This window comes from Ascaphus truei, chromosome 10, assembly GCF_040206685.1.
Source record: "Ascaphus truei isolate aAscTru1 chromosome 10, aAscTru1.hap1, whole genome shotgun sequence".
NCBI lineage: Eukaryota > Metazoa > Chordata > Amphibia > Anura > Ascaphidae > Ascaphus > Ascaphus truei.
In genome coordinates, this window is record NC_134492.1 from 26607414 (window position 1) to 26631068 (window position 23655).

General features: G+C 41.7%; 1 protein-coding gene across 9 annotated transcripts in view; it reads right to left on the bottom strand.

Annotated features, from left to right (window-relative positions):
• Nucleotides 1-23655, bottom strand: part of LOC142503696 (cytosolic carboxypeptidase 6-like) — a 1053590-nt gene that overhangs the window by 286392 nt on the left and 743543 nt on the right. For 3 of the 9 annotated variants that reach the window (XM_075616296.1, XM_075616292.1, XM_075616290.1), the window contains exon 4: nt 21949-22041. The exons of 4 other annotated variants lie outside the window; for them this stretch is intronic. In XM_075616296.1, coding sequence (XP_075472411.1) covers nt 21949-22041 — 93 coding nt within the window. Of the gene's footprint in view, nt 1-13363; nt 15235-15808; nt 16023-16419; nt 16563-21948; nt 22042-23655 lie in introns of those variants that run through there. 2 more of the 9 variants (XM_075616297.1, XM_075616298.1) reach the window with 2 other exon arrangements.

A 23655-nucleotide genomic window follows, 5' to 3' on the forward strand; every position in this document is an offset into this window, starting at 1 on the left:
CCCCTCACAGAAAGGGCAAAAGAAAAGACAGCCTTCTCAACCCCAGACGGCCTCTTTCAGTATAAGGTGTTGCCTTTTGGCTTACATGGAGCTCCCGCCACATTCCAAAGAATGATGGATAAAATTTTAAAACCACATGCTCGGTAAGCTGCCGCCTACCTGGATGATGTGGTAATCCATAGTGAAGATTGGCAATCCCACCTTCCAAAGGTCCAAGCTGTGCTTGACGCAGTCCGGTCTGCTGGACTAACTGCTAACCCCGCTAAATGCACTATTGGTCTGGAAGAGGCCAAGTATCTGGGATATTCTATTGGCAGAGGTTTACTCAAACCCCAAACACTCAAAGTGGAGGCGATACAAAATTGGCCAAGGCCAGTTACAAAAAAACAAGTAAGGACCTTTTTGGGGTTAATTGGGTACTATAGAAGGTTTATTCCCAATTTTGCAACTAAGGCAACCCCACTAACTGACCTCACAAAAGCAAGAGGACCGCTAATGGTAAAGTGGTCCCCCGAAACCGAACAGGCCTTTAGAAGCCTGAAAGAAGCTCTCTGTGCCCAACCAGTGTTGGTCACACCTGACTTCTCCAAAGAGTTCGTAGTCCAAACCGACGCATCTGAGGTAGGGCTGGGGGCGGTACTCTCCCAGGAGTCTCAAGGTGAGGAGCACCCCATCCTTTATTTAAGTAGGAAACTAAATCCCCAGGAGAAAAATTACTCCATAGTAGAGAAAGAGTGTCTCGCAATAAAGTGGGCTGTAGAGACGCTCAAATACTACCTGTTGGGGAGAAAATTCCGGTTGGTCACAGATCATGCACCCCTTACCTGGATGTGTCAAAACAGGGAAAAGAATGCTAGAGTGACCAGGTGGTTCCTAAGCCTACAACCCTTTAAATTTTCTGTGGAACACAGGTCAGGGCACAAACATGGCAATGCTGACGGGTTGTCAAGGATGCACTCCCTAATATCCATGGTCGCTCATCCCTCGAGGTCTGAGCTGGGGGGGAGGATATGTGACAGAAACCAGGGGATGGTAATAAATTCCGTATATAGGGCTCCCAGGATACTAGACAGTTTCTATCCTGTTTGGCCTGGGAGTGCAGCCTTATAATACATACACTCCATCCCACAGTTTGGCAAGCGCTGGAACTGAGGGATGAGAGATCCAGACCAGAGTTTGTCTGCTGCCTGATTTCTGTCACCTGTCATGCTAATTAGGAATCAGGTATGAAAGACTGATTTCCTGTTTGCTCTGGTCTCCCCACAAGAGCCAGGAGGCTGGAAGGCTGCTGAACTACAGAGGGGAGAAGCCTCTTCCCCAAACAGGTTCAATCTTTCTGTTCATTTGTGTAAGACTGCAAAAGTACCGTGTTTTGATGTTGGAAGTGGAAAAGCCACTTCCAACCCTGAGTCAGGGATATCTAAGTTAAGTTATCGCTCAGGTGAGCAGCTTTTGTTTTGATCTGTTTTCTGTTGTATGCACTGTGGCAGTCTCAGTGCCTGGGACTGAATAAACCAGGCATAGCCTGTTTAAAGGAACAGTACGTGACGCCTCATCATTTAACCTACCCTAAAAGACCGTGTTCTAAACAGTCCCGGACAAACGACGGAGCCCCGGAGTAAGCCGTTTGTCACAATATATATATATATATATATATATATAGATAACTGGTCATGCCGGCCATCCAGCAGGTCAATAAATGTGTACCCACAGAATGCCAGATGAGAGAAAAAAACAGTAAAGACAAGATGGAACTTTTTGATGTCAACAATTTCTACAGGTGATGTTTGTAACACGTACAACTTTCCTGCAAACATGGCAAAATGGGCTTGATTTGCTCTGGTCAAAGAACGATGACCCGTTCTTCTTTACTAACCCATCGCAGTGGTGAATACATGGGAAGCACAGTATACATGATGAGCCTATGTGTGAGTTTTCCTGTCGGCACTAAGCTGCCATAAATAACTTCCTATTCTGCTAATACTACTGACACTAGCTGGTGGGTTTGGAGCAGTACTTAATGATTGCTCACCAAGGAAACACATTACAATTACATGAATTGCTTGGGATGCAACAAAGAGCTGGTCCATAAAATGTTCTTTTGTTAAACTTTTGTAGATGGTCTAGAAAGTAGGTGCCGTCCACACCTTCAGAATTATAGCAAACCGTTTAACCATCAGAATGCGCATTTACATAGCCGCAGGCAAACTGACTTTGCCAATGCAAATGTGACTTCTCAGCTAAACTAGGCAGAGTTTTTTGTTAACGCAGGTTTCTGAAACATGTATTCTCATGGTAGGCATGAGAAAAGGTGTTATGTGAATTTCATAGCACAAAGCAAAATAAGTCAAAGGCATTAGAAATATGCAAACGTCTTCAAATGTGCTTTGCAACATTTTTTTGCGAGCAGGCACATTCTTTAAAATCTCCGCTAGAATTTCCCTAAAATGGTTGTATATAAAGGGTCATGTGACCCGCAAATTGAATTTTAATGTGTAGCAGAAAAAAATGGCAAACGAAAAAAAATTCCCAAATACAAGTGTAAATATCGCCAGTTTCGCAAGCTTGAGTGAGAATTCCGTACATCTTTAGACTAGACTAGCTGCTATACCCGGCGTTGCCCGGGCGTGGAAGGGCAGGGGGCATGCAGTGGAAGGGGGGGGGGCAAAGGGCAGGGAGGGGGGGGGCTAAGGGGAGGGGGGGGGCTAAGGGTAGGGAGGGGAGGGGGGGGGAGACTCAATCCCCCCCCCCCACACACACAATCCCCCCCCCCACACACAATCACACAATCCCCACACTCAATCCCCCCCCACACACACACACAATCCCCCCCACACACACACTTCCCCCCCCCCACACACACACACACTCAATCCCCCACCCCCCCCCCACACATACTCAATCCCCCCCACACACACACTCATTCCTCCCCACCCCGCACACACACACACTCAATCACTCCCCCCCCCACCACCACCACCACCACCAACACACACACACACACTTAATCAGTCCACAATTTCACCTGGGGGGGGCGACATGCTCCGATCCTCCAACCCCCCATGCCGCTGAAAACGGGGAGCAGACAGGAAGAGAAGGAGGGCTTGTCTGTGTGCAGAGAGAAGCCCCGCCCCCTCTGCAAGACACAGACACATAGAAGCAGCAGCACGGAGCTTCTGGCCCCGCCCCCTCTGCAAGACACAGACACATAGAAGCAGCAGCACGGATCTTCTGGCCCCGCCCCCTCTGCAAGACACAGACATAGAAGCAGCAGCACGGATCTTCTGGCCCCGCCCCCTCTACAAGACACAGACATAGAAGCAGCAGCACGGAGCGCCCGTGCACAGCTCTGGCCGCCCCCAGGTTTCCCTCGCGCCCCCCCTACATAAACGTGTGCCCCCCCTACCTAGTGTGTGTGTGTGTGTGTGTGTGTTTGGCCCATCACTCCGCCTCAGGCCAATGAGTGGTGTGCGGGGGCGGGAGGCCCAAGGGACCAATGAGATTTCCCCTAGGGACACCGGACATCCAGACAGGCATACAGTGCTTTCACTAATATAGTATAAGATAAATGAGCAAAACAATCGGACATTATTAATGTTTTAATGTTAGTGGTGTATGAAACAGCCTCATTCTTGTTCAATTATAATATCACCTTTTTTTTTTTTTATAGAAGTACAATATTATTGAGTAAAAGTTGTCTATTGGATCAACAAGAACATTAATTTTAAAAATCATCTGAATCCACTATCAGTAATTGTGAGGAGCTTCCCAGATAGCCTCAGTGCTGACACGAGACTCGTATGAGAGGGAAATCGTCTCTTGCACTGAGCCTACCAAGTGTTTTTCCGACATGCAGGAGCAATTCTTATTTATGCAAATATAGCCGAAACAGTTGATTGCGCTATTTAAGCATTCACACTGCAAATTTCTCCCATTTAGCATTAGCTTGCGAATACTTTATACTGTACCTACAGCTTTTTAAAATTGGACTTCAAACTTTTGTTTGGGGCATTCATTGCCAGTCACTCAAATTTTGCTTATCTTCATCAGCCATGACAATACACAAATAATAATTTCTTTTACATCTTTTTATGTGTGGAATATTCTGGCACACACGTTGTCTTTTTGCTGGGAGGCAGAGAAACGGATTTAAATATCATTGTGCTAGTCTGGGAAATCTGCATTCATTTGGCTAGGAGCAGTACTAGACAATTTTTCTCTGCCGTGGTAAGAAGGGTCGGTATTTTTATTGCTGTTAAAAGTAAATTACATTTTTTTATCATTGAAGAAAAAAGTCCCCTAAACAACATATGATACGGTCATGTAATGAAATACATCTCCGATAGGATTGTGCATCTAGTCATTTATCCTCCTTTAAAGAAAAAAATCCTTGTTTTTTTTGTCATTTTATTCTGCCGCTAGTTTGATAAAAAAGTTGTCAAAAAAGATAATTATTTGGTGGGAAAATATGTTGCACATCTGGTAGTTTAATTGCATTCTGGGGAAAAAAAGAGAGACAACCCCTTTCTTGCGTGAGGGGCACACAGCAAATAGGGTTTTGTCGCTGCTCCTCTTCCCTCCGGAGTATGAGGACATATTTGGTTTCGTTGCCTCCTCATCTAGGCACCTATTTAACATGCTGTGTAAAGCCACTTCCCCATGCTTGAAGACAGATCATTTCCATTCAAATAATTGGTACTAAAATCATCTCTAGGACGGGTAAGTGGCTTTTGCAGCATATTGAAAAGGGGCGTAAGGGTGAACCATCAGGGGGACGACGGAGGGGGGGGGGGGAGAATTACTGCTTTAAGTCAGCCATCTTTACTGTACTATTCATTAACTTCTCCTGCAAATCATTAATAGGGGATCGCCATTAAAACCCACACAAGCAGAAAACAAAGTGACAATTCCTCAAAACTATGGCAGTAAATAAGCTGTTTGCATTTCAAAAAAAACAACACTGCTTGTGAATGACGTGTGTTAGAATAATTCACACAACGCTCTAAATAAAAATCTGTTAGAAATTGTGGCCCGAGAGGAGAACACTAACACAGAAACTCAGCAAAGTGCTGCACTTGCTAATTGCACAAGTGACAAGATGGTAACGTGTGGGTTGGAGCATTAACAGGAGACGATAAACATAAGAGGTCTAAAGGGTGTTCTGATCCATAGCCCTGGTAAACAGAGGTAATGTTACAAACACAGACACAGGCAAATTCAATTAACCCTAATTAGATCAGAAATAGGCTACGATGGACCCAATTAGCCTGTGGCAAATCCAAGTGAAGGAAAGGAAATAAAGAAATAGCAACACCATTTTTTCACACTATAAACTGTAGCTTTTCTAATTAAACCTGTGAAGGAAGTTGAGAAAGGATCCGACTAAATGCTTCATCATTTCCCCCTTCTTTTTTATTTCAATTTCGAATGCTTTGTCAGTCACAAAGATAAAATGTGTGCAGAATACTCCGGTACAGACTGTCCCAATCCAATACTTTGTACAGGATCTTCTATTACTGTACATGTACACAAAGTCCTCCCAAGCAAACTACATGGATAATGCACTCACTGGTGCCTACTGAACTATATCCAATGAATCAGGTTACAGAGATTTGCATGTCTACCTTTACTTGAACCCTCAGTACAGCTGGAGATGAACACTCAAGTAATTATCTTCAGCACTGTATTTCAGACCCATTCGCAGTCTCTGTACAGTTTATGAGACAGTTCAAAGTGAAATAGCAACATAGCAATTGAGACTGAAAAAAGTTTAACCTTTATTTAATTCTTTACTGGGTAAGAGAGTTACGTTTATAAGTAGATTGGCTTTCATTCCAAAGGTTTGAAGTAGCTCTGCCAATTACTCAGCCTCTTTAACGTAGGCAATATTAACTGGAAATTCAATCTTTATAGGTAAGCGGCTCACCTCTTGGGAAACCAATTGCCACAAATTTTTTTTTTAGTTTTGCAGCTATTTGTAAGGAAAAACAAAGATGGCTGCGGGGTCGACCAATTGGAAGCTGCAATATCGTCTGAGGATGATATCACAGCTTTCTATTAGCCGCTTAAGTGAGGTTGACCCCTGTGGTCATGTTGTTGCTCCAGACAAAAGGTGGTTGTAGTGTTGCCTTGGTGATGCGATTACAGGAGGGCTGCTCTTGGTTTTTCCTGAGATGATTGTTTTTCTTTCCTTTTCATTGTTGCCTCCCTTTTTACCCTGACTTCTCTCCAGCTTTGATAGGCTATTGAGAAGGAAAACTTCCCACATGTACAACCGATCTCTGGAGAAATATTCAGCCCTCGGGATAAAAATGCATGTTTCAATCCAATCTCCTCAAATCCAGCAAGTATTGAAGATTGAATTGCCATAGTTGATATGGGTCAATGTAAATATTGATTATGTCAGAGGCAAATTAAGTGGCACAATATATTCCAGGACACGAATAGTGCCGGGATTAGTCTATTTTAGTGCACTTCCAATAAAATACATCATCCCTTGCAACAATAATTAACTTACAGCTTTTACGTAGGGCAGTGACAGAACTGCCATATGTGTAGCATGCCCCACCAACTTTAGGGGCTCATCCTCCCTGTGCTGGAATGCTGTTCCTGCACTTATTTAACAGCCAGAAGAGCATTCCAGCATTTCTAAAGCCCCCCCCTGCACACCCCCTCCTCAAGCCCTACCTGTGGTGCAGGGCCTTACCAGGTGACAACCGAGGAAGCCCATCCAGATGCTCCTAACATGGAAGTTAGGCCCCACCAGAAGTCAGGCCCAACTTCAACAATCACAGCCTTGCACCGGGCCCACCGGTGACTAGTTCTTCTCAAGACGTAAGGTACAGTGATTGAAGATGTAGCTCACACAGGTACATTATAGGGGCCACACAATACTTGTAATTACAATTGTCCAACCACTTAAAGAATATAGACAACTCTAGCTACATTAAAGAAATTCCTCTCTCCTCTGTTACAATGAAAAGCAGTACAGAATGACAAAAGCCATTTTGTGTCTACATACAATATAACTTTATACAGGTATCTGAAGAAGCAACGTGCCACATGGTAGCATTATTTTATTTATTGCCAATACACCTGAGTAGGACTGGACGACCCTTAAAAGTTTTATGGTTGTGAAACCCGACATAAAAATGATTTCCATGTGGATTCAATTAATGGTTTTAATACTGAATAGGCTATATAAATCCCCCAAGGGAAATGCCACATGATCCAAACCAGTAGGAAAGTAGACAGGTGAAATGTACTTATTCACTGAAAGGATAGTAGATAGATGGACAAATGAGTCAGAATTAATTTTTACTGAGGTCTAGTTTCTATCAACCTACAATATGCAGGAACCTACAATGTCCAGCAAATTGAGCACATGGTCAGCCTCTCTGTAAAGCTATGTAGCAGGGAGGGGGTGAGGGGCGACCTTCTTCTGGAGCTTCTCTTTGGGTCTCAGAGAAGTGGACAAAAGGTTTGCCTCTACAGTCATCGGAGTACAGATGCAGCGGCCGTTATTGAAACAAATCATGGCGCTGTTTGTGCGCGCTGCTGTACTCCATGCGGCATAAACACCGCCAATCGCCCCAGGCACACGTGTTTATCGCGGTTGCTTTGTTTGAATTACATGGCTTGTGTGCAATTAAATGAATGAATTGTAATGTGTACAGTACTGTGCTACTGTGTAATTTTCACGTGTTTAAAAAGCAGAACACTAAAATGCCATTTTATGCACTCGCGCCTTAAGGCGGTACGGTTGGAAGAAATCCCGTGTCATGACATGGGTATTCCGAGGTATACACCGCGTGATTTGTTAAAATAATGGCCACTGCATTTGTAGTTAGGAAGGAGCGGCTCAGTGTTTAAAGACTCTGACTGGCACTGAGTGTGAAGCAGGGGAGCCTGGTTCAATTCCCGGTGTCGGCTCCTTGTGACCTTAGGCAAGTCACTTTATCCTCCTGTGCCTCAGGCACCAAAACATAGACTGTAAGCTCCACGGGGCAGGGACCTGAGCCTGCAAAATATCTCTGTAAAGCGCTACGTAAAACTAGCAGCGCTATACAAGAACATGCTATTATTATTCTTATAGTACTATCCAAGTGTAAGGCCGTGATTATAGTGGGCGCACGACATCGCTCGCGCGAAACCTACACTGAGGTTCAATGAGATATTTGCTGAACCGCTCACATGACATGCCGTCTCGTGGCAAATACAAAATTGTTTGTCTTCGAGAATCGCACGCGCGGTCGTGCTTCATTGCTCGCGCGCTCTATAGGTGGAAGAGGTCTGTTTGCGTCGCACATGGTCGCTGCCACTATAATCGCAGCCTAAGTAGCACAAATGGACAGGCTGCATGGTAGGTTAGGGAACATTATCATTTTTATATCTCAAGTCGCTTTCTGATTTGAGGATGTGCTTTCATAGAATGGAATTTGAGCACTGCAATAACATAGGAAGATTTCAAATATTACCATGCACAAAAGGCAAGGTATCAATTTACATCCATCATTTTTCTTCTTGAATCCCTTTTGCCCTCCTCTTTGCTAAAACTTACTAGAGCAAAAGCATATCTTTACAAACCCACACAATGAAATCCCTTTAATGCTGCTGACCCTTCCTCTCGAATTTGAAATCTCATCTAAGAGGTTACCATTCTATTTCTTCCTACTTTACTCTGAATTGCCCATTTTCTAACTTCTTGACATATATGTTTCTGCCTCTCATAAGTGTGTTGAAAAAGAAAAAAAGTTCTATTATGCTGCAAGAGCTGCGGCCCAAGGATTCTAGAAACTCCATGAAATAGGGCAATCTGGCTACGGCAGAACAAATGAGAAGGATCATGGATCAGAGAGGAGTGAGAAGGGGGAGAGTAGAAGGGAGGAAAGGGAAAAGGAAGTAAAACGCTGAGGATCAGATACAGACATAGGAAAGGGTTGGACTAAGGTTTTTACCATGTCCCTGCTAGAGAAGTCAAGTGATTACCTGATGCTAGTACAACCATTCAGTACCTTATTGATTACAAATTAGGCCGTGCGTATAGTGCCTGCGACGGGCGACGTCGCCCAAAAACAAATGCATTGCCACTGCCGCGTGTGCTTATAGTAATGTGATGGAGCGACGTCGCGTCGCGAATTTTGGTAGCTTGCAATATTTGATTTTTCAAGGGCTGTCGCCTCATGTGACAGCCCCTGAACCAATCAAATGCCAGTACGCCCGCGCCGCTGCCACCGCAAAGCAAAATATAACTTTTGCTAGCGGCGACGAGTGATGTCACCCATCCCATCGCGGGCACTATACGCGCGGCCTTAGAATGCCATATTTTGTAGCCTGAAGTTGCTCCGGAGTGTGACGACAGGAAAAAGTTTAAAAATCAACACATGTTATTTTACAGGCACTGGCCTTTTCTAAAAGAAACACATCTGTTGCAAGGTAAATGAGCTCTCTGTATTCTGAATGGCTAAACAGGGACTGGCATTATATTAAATAATGTAACGTGAAGCACTTGTGCCAACAAAAAGATCATATGCCTCAAGGACAATGTAGAAATGTTATTATGTACCTTTTTTGAAATCCTGTTCTTGAAAATATTTACTGTATGTCTAGTGCTTTATATACTGCACAGCTAGATCACCACATGTAATTATTATATGCCCAGATTCCTTTAAAATGTTATGTCAATAATAACACTAAATGAGGGAGACATATTTATGAATAATTTGATTGCAGTGGAGTTTGGGTCACAAATTATGGTGAAAAAGGCAACCAATCATTTGTGTTTTAAGGTGCAATAATCCAATAACATTATTAATAATTGGTTTGCAGTATTTGCATGTTTTAATTCAACGGAGTAACACTATCACATTGTGTAGAAATTGCTGCACAAGACGATAAAAGTAGCTTTTTTCAGAGATATTTATACGGTCGGGAAAGTTTAGGCCTCGTCCAGGCTCTTCGCTGGCGCGCTGAGGCGCAGGGAAAGCGGGTGCTTTCCCTGGCCTTGCGGTTGCTTGCCCTGCGTGCCATCAGGAGGCGGGCTGGGGGCGGGCCAGTGGCGTCACGGAGCTGGTTCGCCCTTATTGGGCGAACCGCTCACGTGACCGGCCTGTCGGGCCGGCAAGCTGGGGAATTTTAAAATCTGCTAAGACCTACGCTACCACGCGCTTGCGGAAGCGTAGGCGAGCCCCTACTAAAGCCGCTCTAATTGCGGCTGTAGGCGCTCAGTGCTGAGCGGGAGCGCGCGTCAGCACGCTTCAGCAAGCAAGCAGATAACATGGCCGAGGCCTTACATATAGCAACATCTACCATCAAGTAAATACCAACTTAGAAAAATCATGTTTTGCTCAATTTGTATTACAAGCCTAGCAAAAAACTTGATTATGTTATATGCAAAGTGAAGATTTAACAATGTGGGTGTACATTTAGCAGGGTCACAGAATAAGTTTTCATTGAGAGATACAGTAATAGTCCAGTTCTGGTCTCCCATTATCCCTAGAAATGTTGGAGTGCTGTAAACCTGAATATAGAACAGACGGTGAAAATCTCAGAGTGACAAAAATAAATAAATGAAAGTAAATAAGCCACAGCAATTACCCTTTATCTCAATTTCAATCAAAGAGTGAATGCACCTTTAAAAAGGCAAGCACATGTTTCATTTACTTTCAGCGCAGGTAATGGAATGAAGAGCTGGTGATGGTCATATTGTACAGAAGGTTTGTGCAGGTTATCCTGTATCTAAGAAATCCATTAAGTTTCCAGTGTCTCATTAAATGTATGCAGGCAGAAAACCCAACGTTCGTTAGGGAAGCTATTTTTGTAGAGTAATGATTGCTCAGTCTCCACAATACGAATGGATGTCAAAGGGGCGTTAAACAACACAGGGTGAATGCTTCTTCAATAATTAATCAATAACTTTTCTTCAAAAGAATGAACACCGTGCTGTCTAAAACAAGTCATACTCCGTAAACACATTCAACCCTCTCAAGTCTGGAGCGGAAAGACCCGAAGCACATTATTACATCTGGTACCTATGGCATGGCCTCTCACTCGCTGCAGAAAAACACATGGACCCTCCACTACGAAAATGGTTAAAGTAATCTGAGGAGGATTGGAACCTGCTGCTTCTTGCCTCTAATAAACCGGCCGTGAATGCCACACTTCCCTCTGCTGAAGCTGTTTTGTGGCTGTAATAGGTGGCAAGAAAATGACCCTCTGCAGGCTATGTATCAATGCAAAGACTAGTATGTTGCACTACGTTGATACATATGTTGAGCTCGGTTCAGATTGTTGGGAGAGGATTACAACCCAAGATTCCACTGATATTTTTATGGCAAGGAAAAAAATAGAGATATTAATAGGTCATGCAAAATAGCTTGATACACTAACACAAAGAGGAGCACATGCCTCCCTTACTCTAATATGTTAAGGACACAAATACGGTGTCTGCCACTAATCCATTCTGAAGTGAGTTTGTGATGAAACAATGTAGAATCAATGTGTAGTGGCTGAAGGGTGGTATTACCAACTCGTTTCTTCCCTTTACAGCACAAAATTGGTTACAAAGTCGTATGTTTCTTTATGCATCGCTGCTATACTGTCTTGTTCTGTATAGCACAATCACAGCTTCCCTAATGCCCTTCAACTAGTGCACATACTGTATGTTCCCTGTTTATTTTCAAATCATTTAGTTTCTCAAGCTTCAAAACAGGAGATGAAGATTACCGAGCACAGAATACAATATTCACCCACCAAAGTATATTTACATGAAACACGGACTGATGTAATGTTACTGAAGTCATAACAATTGTTCAGATGAAAAACAGCTATTTGTTTCCTTGGACAGTAACAATAGGAATGAGCTTTTATTTAGTTCAGTACAAAAATAGATCCACATCGACCAACATTTCATAATGTGACATTTGGCATTAACTCTGTCCTTTGAAGATTATTTTTTTCCACTTTTGCAGTTCCAAATATTATTGTAAAAATGGATCACAAACTGCAGACCAAAAACTCAATACATTACTAGCAAAACTTGGAATAAACAATAAAAAATGGTGTCTGATGGCAACAGCCAGATTAAGCCCTCCACTGTTCTCAGTAGGTTACCATAAAGTATCACAGGGCTTATTTTCAATGCGATTATAGGTTCTGCAATAAACCACATTTCACTCTGATAATACCCAATGCACATATTTAAAGTGAACTGATTCACGGAGACAAGTTTCTTTTAACATATTGGGGTACAAATTTACAGCTGGTCTCTACAATTTGATTTAGTGGGAGAAAAAAAAATACAAAAATAAGAGCTACCCATACAGCCGGGTTCTCTACAATGTTAAAGAGCTGCGCTGGCATCTTCGCCCCTCCACACTACTCCCTCCCTTATTCACAGATTGACAGTAGCTGTTACCAAGTGGTAATAGCCATACTAGAGACTAGACATGGACATCATGATGTTATTCATGCTATTGATGCCTTATTTTAGACACTTTGAGACACAAGATAGTTAAATAACCAGCCATAGAAACATGAGCAAATGTGTCCAATGGTAGAATTTCTTTCCCCGTTTGGAAATGTCCAGTACTGCCAACCTGGTTCTGTGTCAACATGAGACTAGAGTCTAGTTCTGGTTTTCCAAGTCCCCATAGCGATAGTGAACTATTACTTCTCAGAACACACTAGGATTAGATTTAGATTAGAAGGGTGGACCCAAATCTTATTATGATGGAGCACAGTTGACAAATACTGGAGGTATTGCACGCTCTAGCAGTAAATGAATTAACCTTGGGACATTAAAAATCCAGACACACAAGATAGGCAAAAAAATGTAAAATGCGATCGTCAGAGGGAGGGAGAAAGCAAGAGAAAGATCATAAAGGCCCAGGGGAATGCACACAAAATATCTGTAAGATGTCACCAAAGTCTTCAGTAGGTTATTAAACAGTACGTCCACCATTATTTGTTGAGTTTTTGCCTAGCTGTTCATTAGACGTTAGCATCCAAAATCTCCACAGCATATCAGCCATTTTGTAAATCTGTATAATTTAATGCATACATTAATCCTGAGAAAAGCTGAACTGTGCACATAGATGATGTGTCATAGCAATGGGAATCAAACGTTCCTTTAACAGCGAGAGCCACAGACACATCTTTCACCACATCCTGTCACCACCCAGAAATAACAAATACACTATTTACCTTTATCCTCTGACCCGGAAAATCCTATTAAATGTCAGTGTTCACTGCCTTTCAGTTCTATGCACTCTACAGAGAATATAGAGGAGGAATAGTTTCTCTTACCAAATTGCTTATGTTCCAACATAATATATGCAGCACCTTTTCATAATAAAAATACGAGTTCGGCTTTTAGTATTTAATACTACCGCCTTGACGTTTCTGCAATAAAAAATACAACTTCTTTCGCCGACATATCAACAAAGACAAAAAGTCACAATAAACAGAAAGCATAAGAATTTGTTAGAGCTTTGCTTATTTAAGTATATTTTCTTCTATTGCACAGAATTAAATAAAATCCATTATTGTAAAGAGATTTTAAGATTGCAGAAGTGCAGGTCAAACCACAAACTGAAATTCAAGAAAGCCACCCCGCAAGGTAAAGCAATGTAACAACTCACACAATTCAGTGTTAGAAATGACCAGGTTATTGTGGCAGAAAATTCCTGGTGTTAAGAAAGTCATGAATCCAACCTTGTTAAAAGTATCAGTCCCTTCACAGCATGTTGTGAACCTCCCAGTAGTTTCGTAACAAATACCTACTCGCCATGATCACTGAAATGTTAGATTTACAGTGGGTGTATTTTTTCGGATTAGCCTAAAGCCCAAGTCAGCCCTGAAATTCAGCAATACACGTACACACGCACACTTTGTGTTCTGCGGTAGTGTTTTTCGGAGCGACGTTTTTCAGGTTTTCATTCTAAACATCAAGACAAACTGCAGAGATGATGTTAAATCGTTGCGTGCTTTCACATTACTGTAAATCCAATATATATTACTTAGCGAAACTGCACTTTAAAGTCAGGTACCATGTCAATTTTATTCAAATCTATCATAAAAGAGTGAAACTTTCATTTATGTCAACCAGTAAGCAGAGCTTCAGGTGAGACGCATCATTTGTAAGGTGCGCTCATAATGCGACAATATTGTCTAATCCTCCAAAAAGAGCAACATTCTCCGTTTTCAATAAATATCTTCTGAGTTCTGCAGGAGGAAGAATGAAAGATAGGAGTCACTTACAAGGGCATTCAAGATGCAATGACTGCTACTCATTTTCTCTCACAACTACTAAAGGAGACCATCCTAAAACTGTGGATGACACAGAAGGTGACATGAATAGGCCAGTGTGTTCCACTAAAGAATCATAGCAGTATCCCAAGAACATCGTTATTCCAACCCAGTTAATATGTTGTGGTAGCTGCATCTGAAAGCTTGTTTGTGCAAAAGCTGTAGCTTCCAGGCACTATCAAGGGTCATTTTTATTGTTAGGTAGAAGAAAAAAAAAGGTAGCAGGGTTTGGCAACTGTAAAAGAAGAAATGTTCCATTACTACATCATTTTTGTTTTAAATAAAAGGCGGAGTTGTTTCTTTGACCTGCCAGAGAGAACAGCAATGCATATCTGGTTTTGGCACCTCCGCAGCAAAAAGGTTAATCAATGGTGTGTTCTGTGGCCTTTGTAAAGCTTCATGTTACAGTATGTCACTGCTACTTTGCAGGGCCTTACACCACAGACAGGGCATTTACATTTGGCAGCAGGATAACATGAAAGACGGCGGTAAAAGAGCCGAGGCAGATTGTCAGATCTCGGAAAGAATCGCACGTGAGCCGAGGCTTCCGGGTGCTTTGCTGGTACGTGACAAGTACTAGCAACTCCTTCATGTTGGGAACGGCAGCTGTACTGATCCGAAGGCCCAAACCGCATTCAAATGCAGCTGGTTTACCATTTATTTTGGTTCTTGCTCTGAAATAGAAATCGCTTCTGCAAAGGAGCCGATTGTGATATGTCTGCACAAGGCAAAAACACAAACACCCAGACCTTTACGAAATAGCCAAGGTTTATTGCACATTGTACTTTGCTTCTCTCCTTTCTTCGTTTTTACAGGACTTGTTGATGTCCATGATTTTCTCACAGATGTATTTGTTGACTTTGGAAAGCCTCTGTGCAATTTCATTTTCGTCCACCGTTTCCTGTGCTATTCTGTCATACATACATTCTGGGAGACGGGAGTAAAAAAGAAACAGCAGTGGGTCATTAAATCATCTTTAGATGGAACTACATGTATTAACTTAATTAAAAACCATAACCCACTAATTGATTTAACAAAATGAACTGTAATGGATAACTATGCAAAACATGTCTGCATGGGGTTAAAGGTGCAGTCCCACTTACCAATACATATTAGAATATCCAGCAAACACACAACTCTTGCTAATAATTATGTTTTTGCACTTTTAGTATAAATAGAAGCACCAAATCAAGAATGAAAAGTATGAATTGGTAAGTTATGGGTTTTAAAAAAATATATATATATTGGAGGTCCAACACTGACAAATGATTGCATTTTCCATGAATGTGTCATTTTCTATGTCTGAGACATGGAATATTAAAATGGGATTAATGTAGAACCCACAGAAGCTAGAAAGAAGGATAGAAGATATAAGTCCTAAATGCATTTTGGAGGGGGCTGTTTATCCTGACGTCCCAGTTCATACACAGAATCAAAAGCTATTCACAGGTAGAACCTTAACTCAATAACCGATAAAAGTACCAGACTGGGAATACCCTACCTCTGACAACGCTTAGTTTGTGAGGTGAGAGTGGTGGTTTGGGAATTGCGTCTTTCTTCTTCTTTGTGGCGACGCCCGTTACGCTCCGGTTTTTTAGGACCTCTGTGCCCCAGATCATGACCGCGAGGTTCTTTGTAAACTTAGAGTCTCCTTGTGTCACTTGAAGCTGGTGCCACTTCTCCTCATCGACCCATATCCCGCTGCCCAGGTGGACCTTCAAATAAAGTAATGGGTAATTAACCTTCCAGAGATTGGCTTTCCCCATCAAAAATACTTATTGTTCAGAATGTTTGCAATAGATTTCATGTGAACACCTCAGCAGCTTTGCATTGATTTTTCTCCACGCTGGGTCAGGATTTTTGTTCCCAGGTGAATAAAAAACAAATGAATTCCGATATGTAAACTTCTGGCGCTCTAGTTTAGAGCAGCCTCCATATAAGAGAGGAGAAAATAACAATAACATTATTACCCAGATTACATGTACAGTAGGTATGCTGAGGAACAGGTAGAGAGATGTTTTTGTATACTATTTTTTGGCAAATCAGGTGCTTGCCTCTATTCTTAAATATATGTGATCTCTGGGGTGTTCCACACATACACCATGGTAATACCTTTCCATTCTCTAGGGTATATTTGTCCAGTACAGGAGCTGGTGCAGGATAGAAAGACGATGTATTTGCCTCTTCAGTAGAGGTCTTCTGTATTTCAGGCTCATGATATTCTGGCTTCACACTTTCCAGTTCAATAGTGGGACCTGGGAATTTAAGAAAATAGATACTGTATACTACATGAAATAACAGAACAAAAAAAAAACAGATCAACTCACTGAGCAGGTGCACAGCTGAGCTGTGATAACCCAGCATCTGTAACTGAAACAGATACTGAAGGTAAGCTTTCTAATGTCACATCAGCACAAAAGGCAAAAGTGTGCACAAAATGACATGCAAGTAACCGTAGCCCAGGGGTGGCCAACTCCAGTCCTCAAGAGCCACCAACAGGTCCAGTTTTAAAGATATCCCTGCTTCAGCACAGGTGGCTCAGTCGTTGACTGAGCCAATGATTGAGCCACCTGTGCTGAAGCAGGGATATCCTTAAAACTGGACCTGGTGGTGGCCCTTGAGGACTGCAGTTGGCCACTCCGGCAATAGCCTTATAATCTTCTTAGCACCTTTGCTGCCAGAGAGGCGTGCAGGTCCCATGTCACTACTCTCTGTACAGTATTCACTTCTATTTGGGCTGTTTTGCAAACAACGCCATGGTATCCCCTCTTTTTGCAAGTAGCACTCGGATAGCTCTGCTTTTGACACAAATATATACAGTGTGGTGGGTTTTGGGTTCTTAGCGTACAGGGGTTGTGTGTGTTTGTACATTTCAATTGGTAAACACTTGTTTGGAGACCCCTCCTCCCTGGTTTCTAGCTCACTCATCCCACATGTAAATTGCAATTCATGTTACGCACCTGTGAGTGACCAGCTTATAAAAACAGTTCTCCCTCCATTAGAGAGGTTATAAGAGCTTTTTGCAGGTACAGTAGTGTTAGGACTTGCAAAAGAGGGTATACCTTGGCATGGTTTGCAAAGTTAAAATGCTTTAGCCAAACAATTGATCTAAAATGATAGTTCTCTATGAAACGAAAAAACAGAGAAATATTTAACTATATAATTTGTCATATTGGATATGGCACTGAGACTGTGTGTGTGTGTGTGTGTATGTGTGTGTGTGTGTGTGTATCTATATACACACACACATATAATCAGCCCCTTTGATGCAGCGATCTGAAAGCATTTTACAAGTATTTGCCTGTTATTTCTGCTACATTGTAAGTAGCCTCTGTTGCTTGCGCAATAATTTTGTTCATAAACGTACTTCACCATATTGTTATCTTTTTCATCTACAGGTACATCTCGTTGTGTAATTCGAATATAGGACTTGTTCACGTATTTATCCTTCAAGTGTTGTATATCCATGCACCTGTGTCTCTGATTTGCGCCTTTTTGTTATAATTATATATCTCTCCATACTAATTCTCCTTGTTCTCTCTGCTGCCTTCACCTAAATATTCTCCACTCGCCTCCGCAGCACAGCCTTCTCCTAGCTCACGTCCTATCTATCCAACCGCTTCTTCAGTGTTTTTTTCTCTGGAGTACCCTCCTCTTCACTCCTTTCTGTTGGAGTCCCACAAGGCTCTTTCCTTGGCCCTCTGCTCTTCTCACTCTATACCTCATCGCTTGGTGAACTAATACAATCTTTTGGCTTTCAGTATCATTTTTATGATGATGACACCCAAATCTATTTCTCCTCCCTTGACCTCTACTATTCACTCTTGTCCCGTGTCTCTAAAATCTATTCCTGGATGTCTCTCCGCTACCTGAAGCTAAACATGTCCAAAAGAGAATTCATATTCTTTCCCCCTTCCACTGCCACCCCTACACCAACACTCTCCCTCAATGTCAATAACACCACGATCTCCTCAACACCACAAGCCCGTGGTCTAGGGATCATCTTTGACTCTGATCTCTCCTTCATTCGTCAGTCCCTCACAAAGTACTGACTTCACCACCTACAAAATATTGCCAAGATACTCCTTTTTCTCACTTATGATGCAACTAAAATGCTAATCCACTCACTCATCTTGTCCCACCTCAATTACTGCAACCTTCTATTAGTTGGCATTCCCCTTGTCCGCCTCTCTCAACTCCAATCCATCCAAAATGCTGCTGCTAGACTCACCTACCTCACTCGCCGCTCCACTTCTACAGTACGCATATTCATGTATTTTTTAAAGGACATCACTAGGACCTCAGCTACTAAATGTTGTCATTGATTCAGTGTGACTAGCCTTAAATAGTTTATTGTTTTCCTTAATAGACTTTAAACATAATTCTTGGTCAAAAGAGGCCAATTCCTACTACAGGAAAGAAGTAAAATAAATAAATAAATAATGGACTGTCTGAGGGCAGTGTCCAAGAAGGAAGGAAAGAGGGTTTTCATTAGGGACACAAAAGGCTGCGTTTCATCCAGAAGAAAGAAACCTCGAAACTCTTCATCATGTCTTCAGGATAAGGAACAATACAGGTAGTCCTCGTTATCCAACGTTTCACTTTACAACGAATGGCATAGCCAACGCTTTACAATGCCACCCTATGGGCTGTTTTGAGACGCCAGAATGAGTTATCTGACGCCGGAATGCGTTATCCAACGCTCACTGCCACTGATTAACATGGAACTCACTTTACAACGATTTCACTATCCAACTCTACTTCCAGAACGGATTCCGTTGGATAACCGAGGACTGTCTGTACTTTTTCTGTAACAGGCAATGTAAAGCATGCCTTCTCTTTTACTCCATCTATCTCTACAGCTCTGTCCCTTCTGAAAGTATTCTCACTGCAACACTCAACCAACACTGAACTAAAAACCCAACTCCTAAAGAAGGACTTTTCAAAAGAACTTCACCAGTGTCAGCCACCCTCTCACACGTCTGTCTCATATGTTGCACTCTTCTTTAATTGACACTTCATTTATTTTACAGCCGTGTTGAGATGAGAAGAGTAGAGCCCAGCCAAAAAACGGGAGTCAGGAGAGGATCCAAAATACAAAATCTTTAATGGAGTCAATGCAGCATAGGAAAAAACCTCCTATGCGTTTAGAACGTTTTGTTCTTTATCCTTTATCACCTCAATCTGGATTACTTCAGCAGCAGCACGTCTTCCCTACAAGGAGGTGTTCGTGAGTTTTAACCTTTATTATTGCCTTACTGCCTTATTATGCCCAATGAAATTGTGAGTGGTGGGTTTATGTCATTCACTCTCAGTTTTCAGGGAACTCTGGTTATATTTGGCTGTGGACCTACTCACCTGTATATTGTATACACCTACCTATGCTATGGGACTTAATACATTTTAATACAAGCTAGGTATTTGAGCATTTTGACAAACTCTCTCTACTGCTATTGAATCTTACAGGCATGGCCTCTTTCAATCCACCATTTGCATTTCATATCCTATTATATCTATTAGTCTCACACTACACCTTTTACATTATTTCCATTGATGTCACAAGCCTTATATTGACCTTGTATTGTCTTGTCCACTCAATATTTCTATCATTTTATACAGGGCAGAGAACATGTTCAGTGCTATATAAAAATGATTTAAAAGGTCAGCGTTGCTTAGTGGAAGAAAAATGAGCCAGGTGATGCTTTTTGGGTCTTATGAAAGTCATTTACAAGGGACGAGAAAAAGAGCAAAAAACTTTCAATGCATCCAGAATAGACACATTTGGATACAATAAACGAGATCACCTCTGACTTAAACCAAAACTGTATAATATGGGAGTATATCACAATCAAATAAGGTGGCGCACACACACACAATGAATATTAAATATACAGATATAAAAATCTTGCCATAAATCCAATACCATCCAAAAAAATAGACAGCTGGTACCAGTCACTATTGACATAATAATACACGCACATTAAAGAAAATACACATCGGCATTACATTACTAAAGCAATTGGTATCATTTAACCAATGCCCATCAGAGCCTGTTGATAAGAAAGAAGATTTTAGCCCATCCAGTTAAAAAATTTTGTGTAAAGGCGAAATGCACATTGGTCGGATTAGAGGGATGCCAACAGCTCGTGACTCGCTTCAGCTGCGTGTGGCCTTGGAGTGCAGTCATATTGGTTGTACGTTGGCAGCTTGTGTTTTACATCAGCCACATGGAGCCCAAGAATGTAGCAAATATCTTAAGAACAGACATCAGAGATAAAAATGGAGGGACATTAAATATATTAACCACGAAATTGTCAAACCTATGTCGGCTGTATCAGAGATATATTAAAAAATTGACAGCCTGCACTAACCAAGTGCAAAAATTCGACAAGCAAAGATACCCATCTGGGAGACAAATAAATACTGAAGATGAACCTATCCCAATATTTAAATTCTGCGTGATAATAAGATACTCTACCACGTAAACAGCGAGAAGCGACGTTACACATCTGGTTTGGATTTGTGCAATAAAAGATTAGCACTTAAGAAACTATGCACCTTATGAAGGGACTTCTCAAACACTGCTTGGGATACCTAGTATACTAGATGGCTGGAGATAATATACGGAACATTTACATACACCAAGATCACTGTATATGAAAGGTATGTTTGTCTAGGTGGGAAGAAACAAACGTATTATTGCACAGACATCGCTGAAAAGGGAAGAAAAGAGAAAAAAAAACAATTGAACTATTGCCAAATTTCACATAGTGACGTTATCAAAATTGTCTGTGGAAGTGTGCTTCATATGCCTATGAAAGCTTGAAGTCTCTGTAAATAATCGACTGAGTGAATATTAGACTGAGAGAGCCTGTTTTGCTAATGTTAAGATCTTGCAGCATAAACATTTATCCTGGATATAGAACTTGGAAGCAAATGTGCAGATTGATACCTGTTAATGGATTGGATGTGCAGTCACAATATGGACACAGCAACGTCAGCAAGTCTATGGTAATCTCTTTGACATATGTTTCAATATACTGTACCTGCATGATCTAAGATCTACTCTTTCATCTACAGGCGCTGATCTAGATGGATATTAGTTAAATTATGCCAATTGCTTTTGACAGTTGATGCCAATGTGTATTGTTTTAATGTGTGTGTATTGCTATGCCAATAGTGACTACTACCAGCTGTCTGATTTATTTTTTTAGCTGCTATTGGGTTCATGGAATAAAGGATGGCTTATTTTTCCATCTTTATATTTAATATTTGGGAGGTATTGAGGGTGCTTTTTTTGCTCTGTCCTGCTCTTTTTTTGTTACACTTGGGTACAATCACATAACTGTATTACATGGATGTTCCATAATTTTGTAGGGCAACCTATATTTTCCTTTCTTGTGGTATCTTTGTGACAACAAAAAAACCAACTGTAATTTCTTTTTATCCATTTCTGTCAAGATGGTGGAATATAAAAAAGTTTAAAAACATGCTGTATTCTATGAGGAGCTATCTCCCCTTGTAGTCCCTGTCCTTTAACCAAAAACAGATTGCAAAAATAAACACAAAAAATCCTTAAAAGTATAAGCACACAGTACTGTGATGTGCTTTTATTTTCTTTATTAAGTCTTTGTTTCTAACCTTTATTTCTTCCTCTGATTTCCGTATTTTCCTGTCCTATGACCACCTGAGAAGAGTCATGAACCCCATTGGATCTGTACCGCCATGGAGGCACTATAAGAAAAAAACATTTGTAAAAGAAAAAAAAAGTTCTCTTTCAAAATAATCCACCAATAGCACTTTGACAACGTGTCAGGGGTAGCAAGTCATCGTTTGGTGGTGCTCGCGTAGCTAGAAAATATAGATACTCTAAATGATCAAAGCTGGTGTCTGCTAAACACAAAAATAGAAAAATGAGGTTGCACACCTTATCCATATCAACTATCAAGCGAAGAGTGGCACGGCAGTCTTTAAATCAAATAAACTATCAGCTATATCAACGTTTCGGTGTATTAAAAAAATCAAATCAAAGCCATTTTTTTTCTTCATTTTTTAATACAGGATTGGTGCAGGGTGTCTCCAGAGCTGAACTCCGTTGATTTCAGCTCCAGGGGTTCCCTGCTTCAAGAGATACTTAACGCCAAAGGGGGTGCCAGTATCTCCTGCAGTTTTTCAGCTTTCTCATCACATGGGCCAATAGGAAGCCGCACCGGATGATGTCACTGCTTCCTATTGGCCCTGGGAGCTTTGAAAAGCAGCCATATAGTGAACCCTGGAGTGGTTACTGGCACCCACTATGGAGGTAAGTATCTCCGGAAGCAGGGGGTATCTAGAACTGAAATTAATGGGGTTCAGCTCCGAAGACCCCCTGCTCCAATCCTGTATTATTTTTTTATTTTTTTTAAAGAAGACGAAAAAAAAAAAATCCAGCTTGGATATCCTCTTTAATACACCTTTATCAGGATCAAGAACAAATGAAAAGCAGTGATACGTATAATTACACAACGCCAGAAACCACCACCAAAATCTTGCTTTACCCCGCCCCAAGGCCTCTGGTGATGTCAGAGTCCATACCAACATCCCGGCAGATAAAATCTCCCCCCCCCCACCCCCCCAGTGAAACAATATCCAAAAAACTGGGAAAAAAACTGTGCAATAATTATTATGCGTTTTCCCACATGTACTGTGCACGCAATCTCTTGTACATAATCTATACCCTGTTCACTTATGTAACTAGATATGTAACCATGTACTATTTGTCATTTTAACTCAACGCCCAGGACATACTTGAAAACGAGAGGTAACTCTCAATGTATTACTTCCTGGTAAAACATTTTATAAATAAAAATAAATATAACATGTATAATAATTTGCCATACACCATAATAACATTAAATAAGTATTGATTTGGACATTAGAACAAGAGAATCGCACGTGGACAAATACAATACAGGATCTAAATAAATCCTCATCAAAATCTGTCCCGTGATGATCACGGTTGTACCAATCAGCAGGGCAGTCCAGGGTTAGTCTCTCCAGGACCCAGGTTGATGATTGAGGGGGCATGTCCGTTCCCCCCCTCTCTATCACTCTTAGCCCTCCTCTTGTCACAGATTCTCCCCTCGGGCCCTATCGGTAGAGTGGGGGAGCAGGGTCCACTTGGGCTCAACTCGGCGGTGAAGGGGGGCCTACTCGGGTGACCGAGAGCAGAAGTTGGGCCTAACATCTGGCAGGAGCCTAACCTCCAGGTCTGGGATGGATGTCCAATTAATAGATAACACTGTTGCAGCACCATGGCAGGTACTGTAAGGCTACGCTTATAGTGCTGGCGATGGCGACGCGATGGGC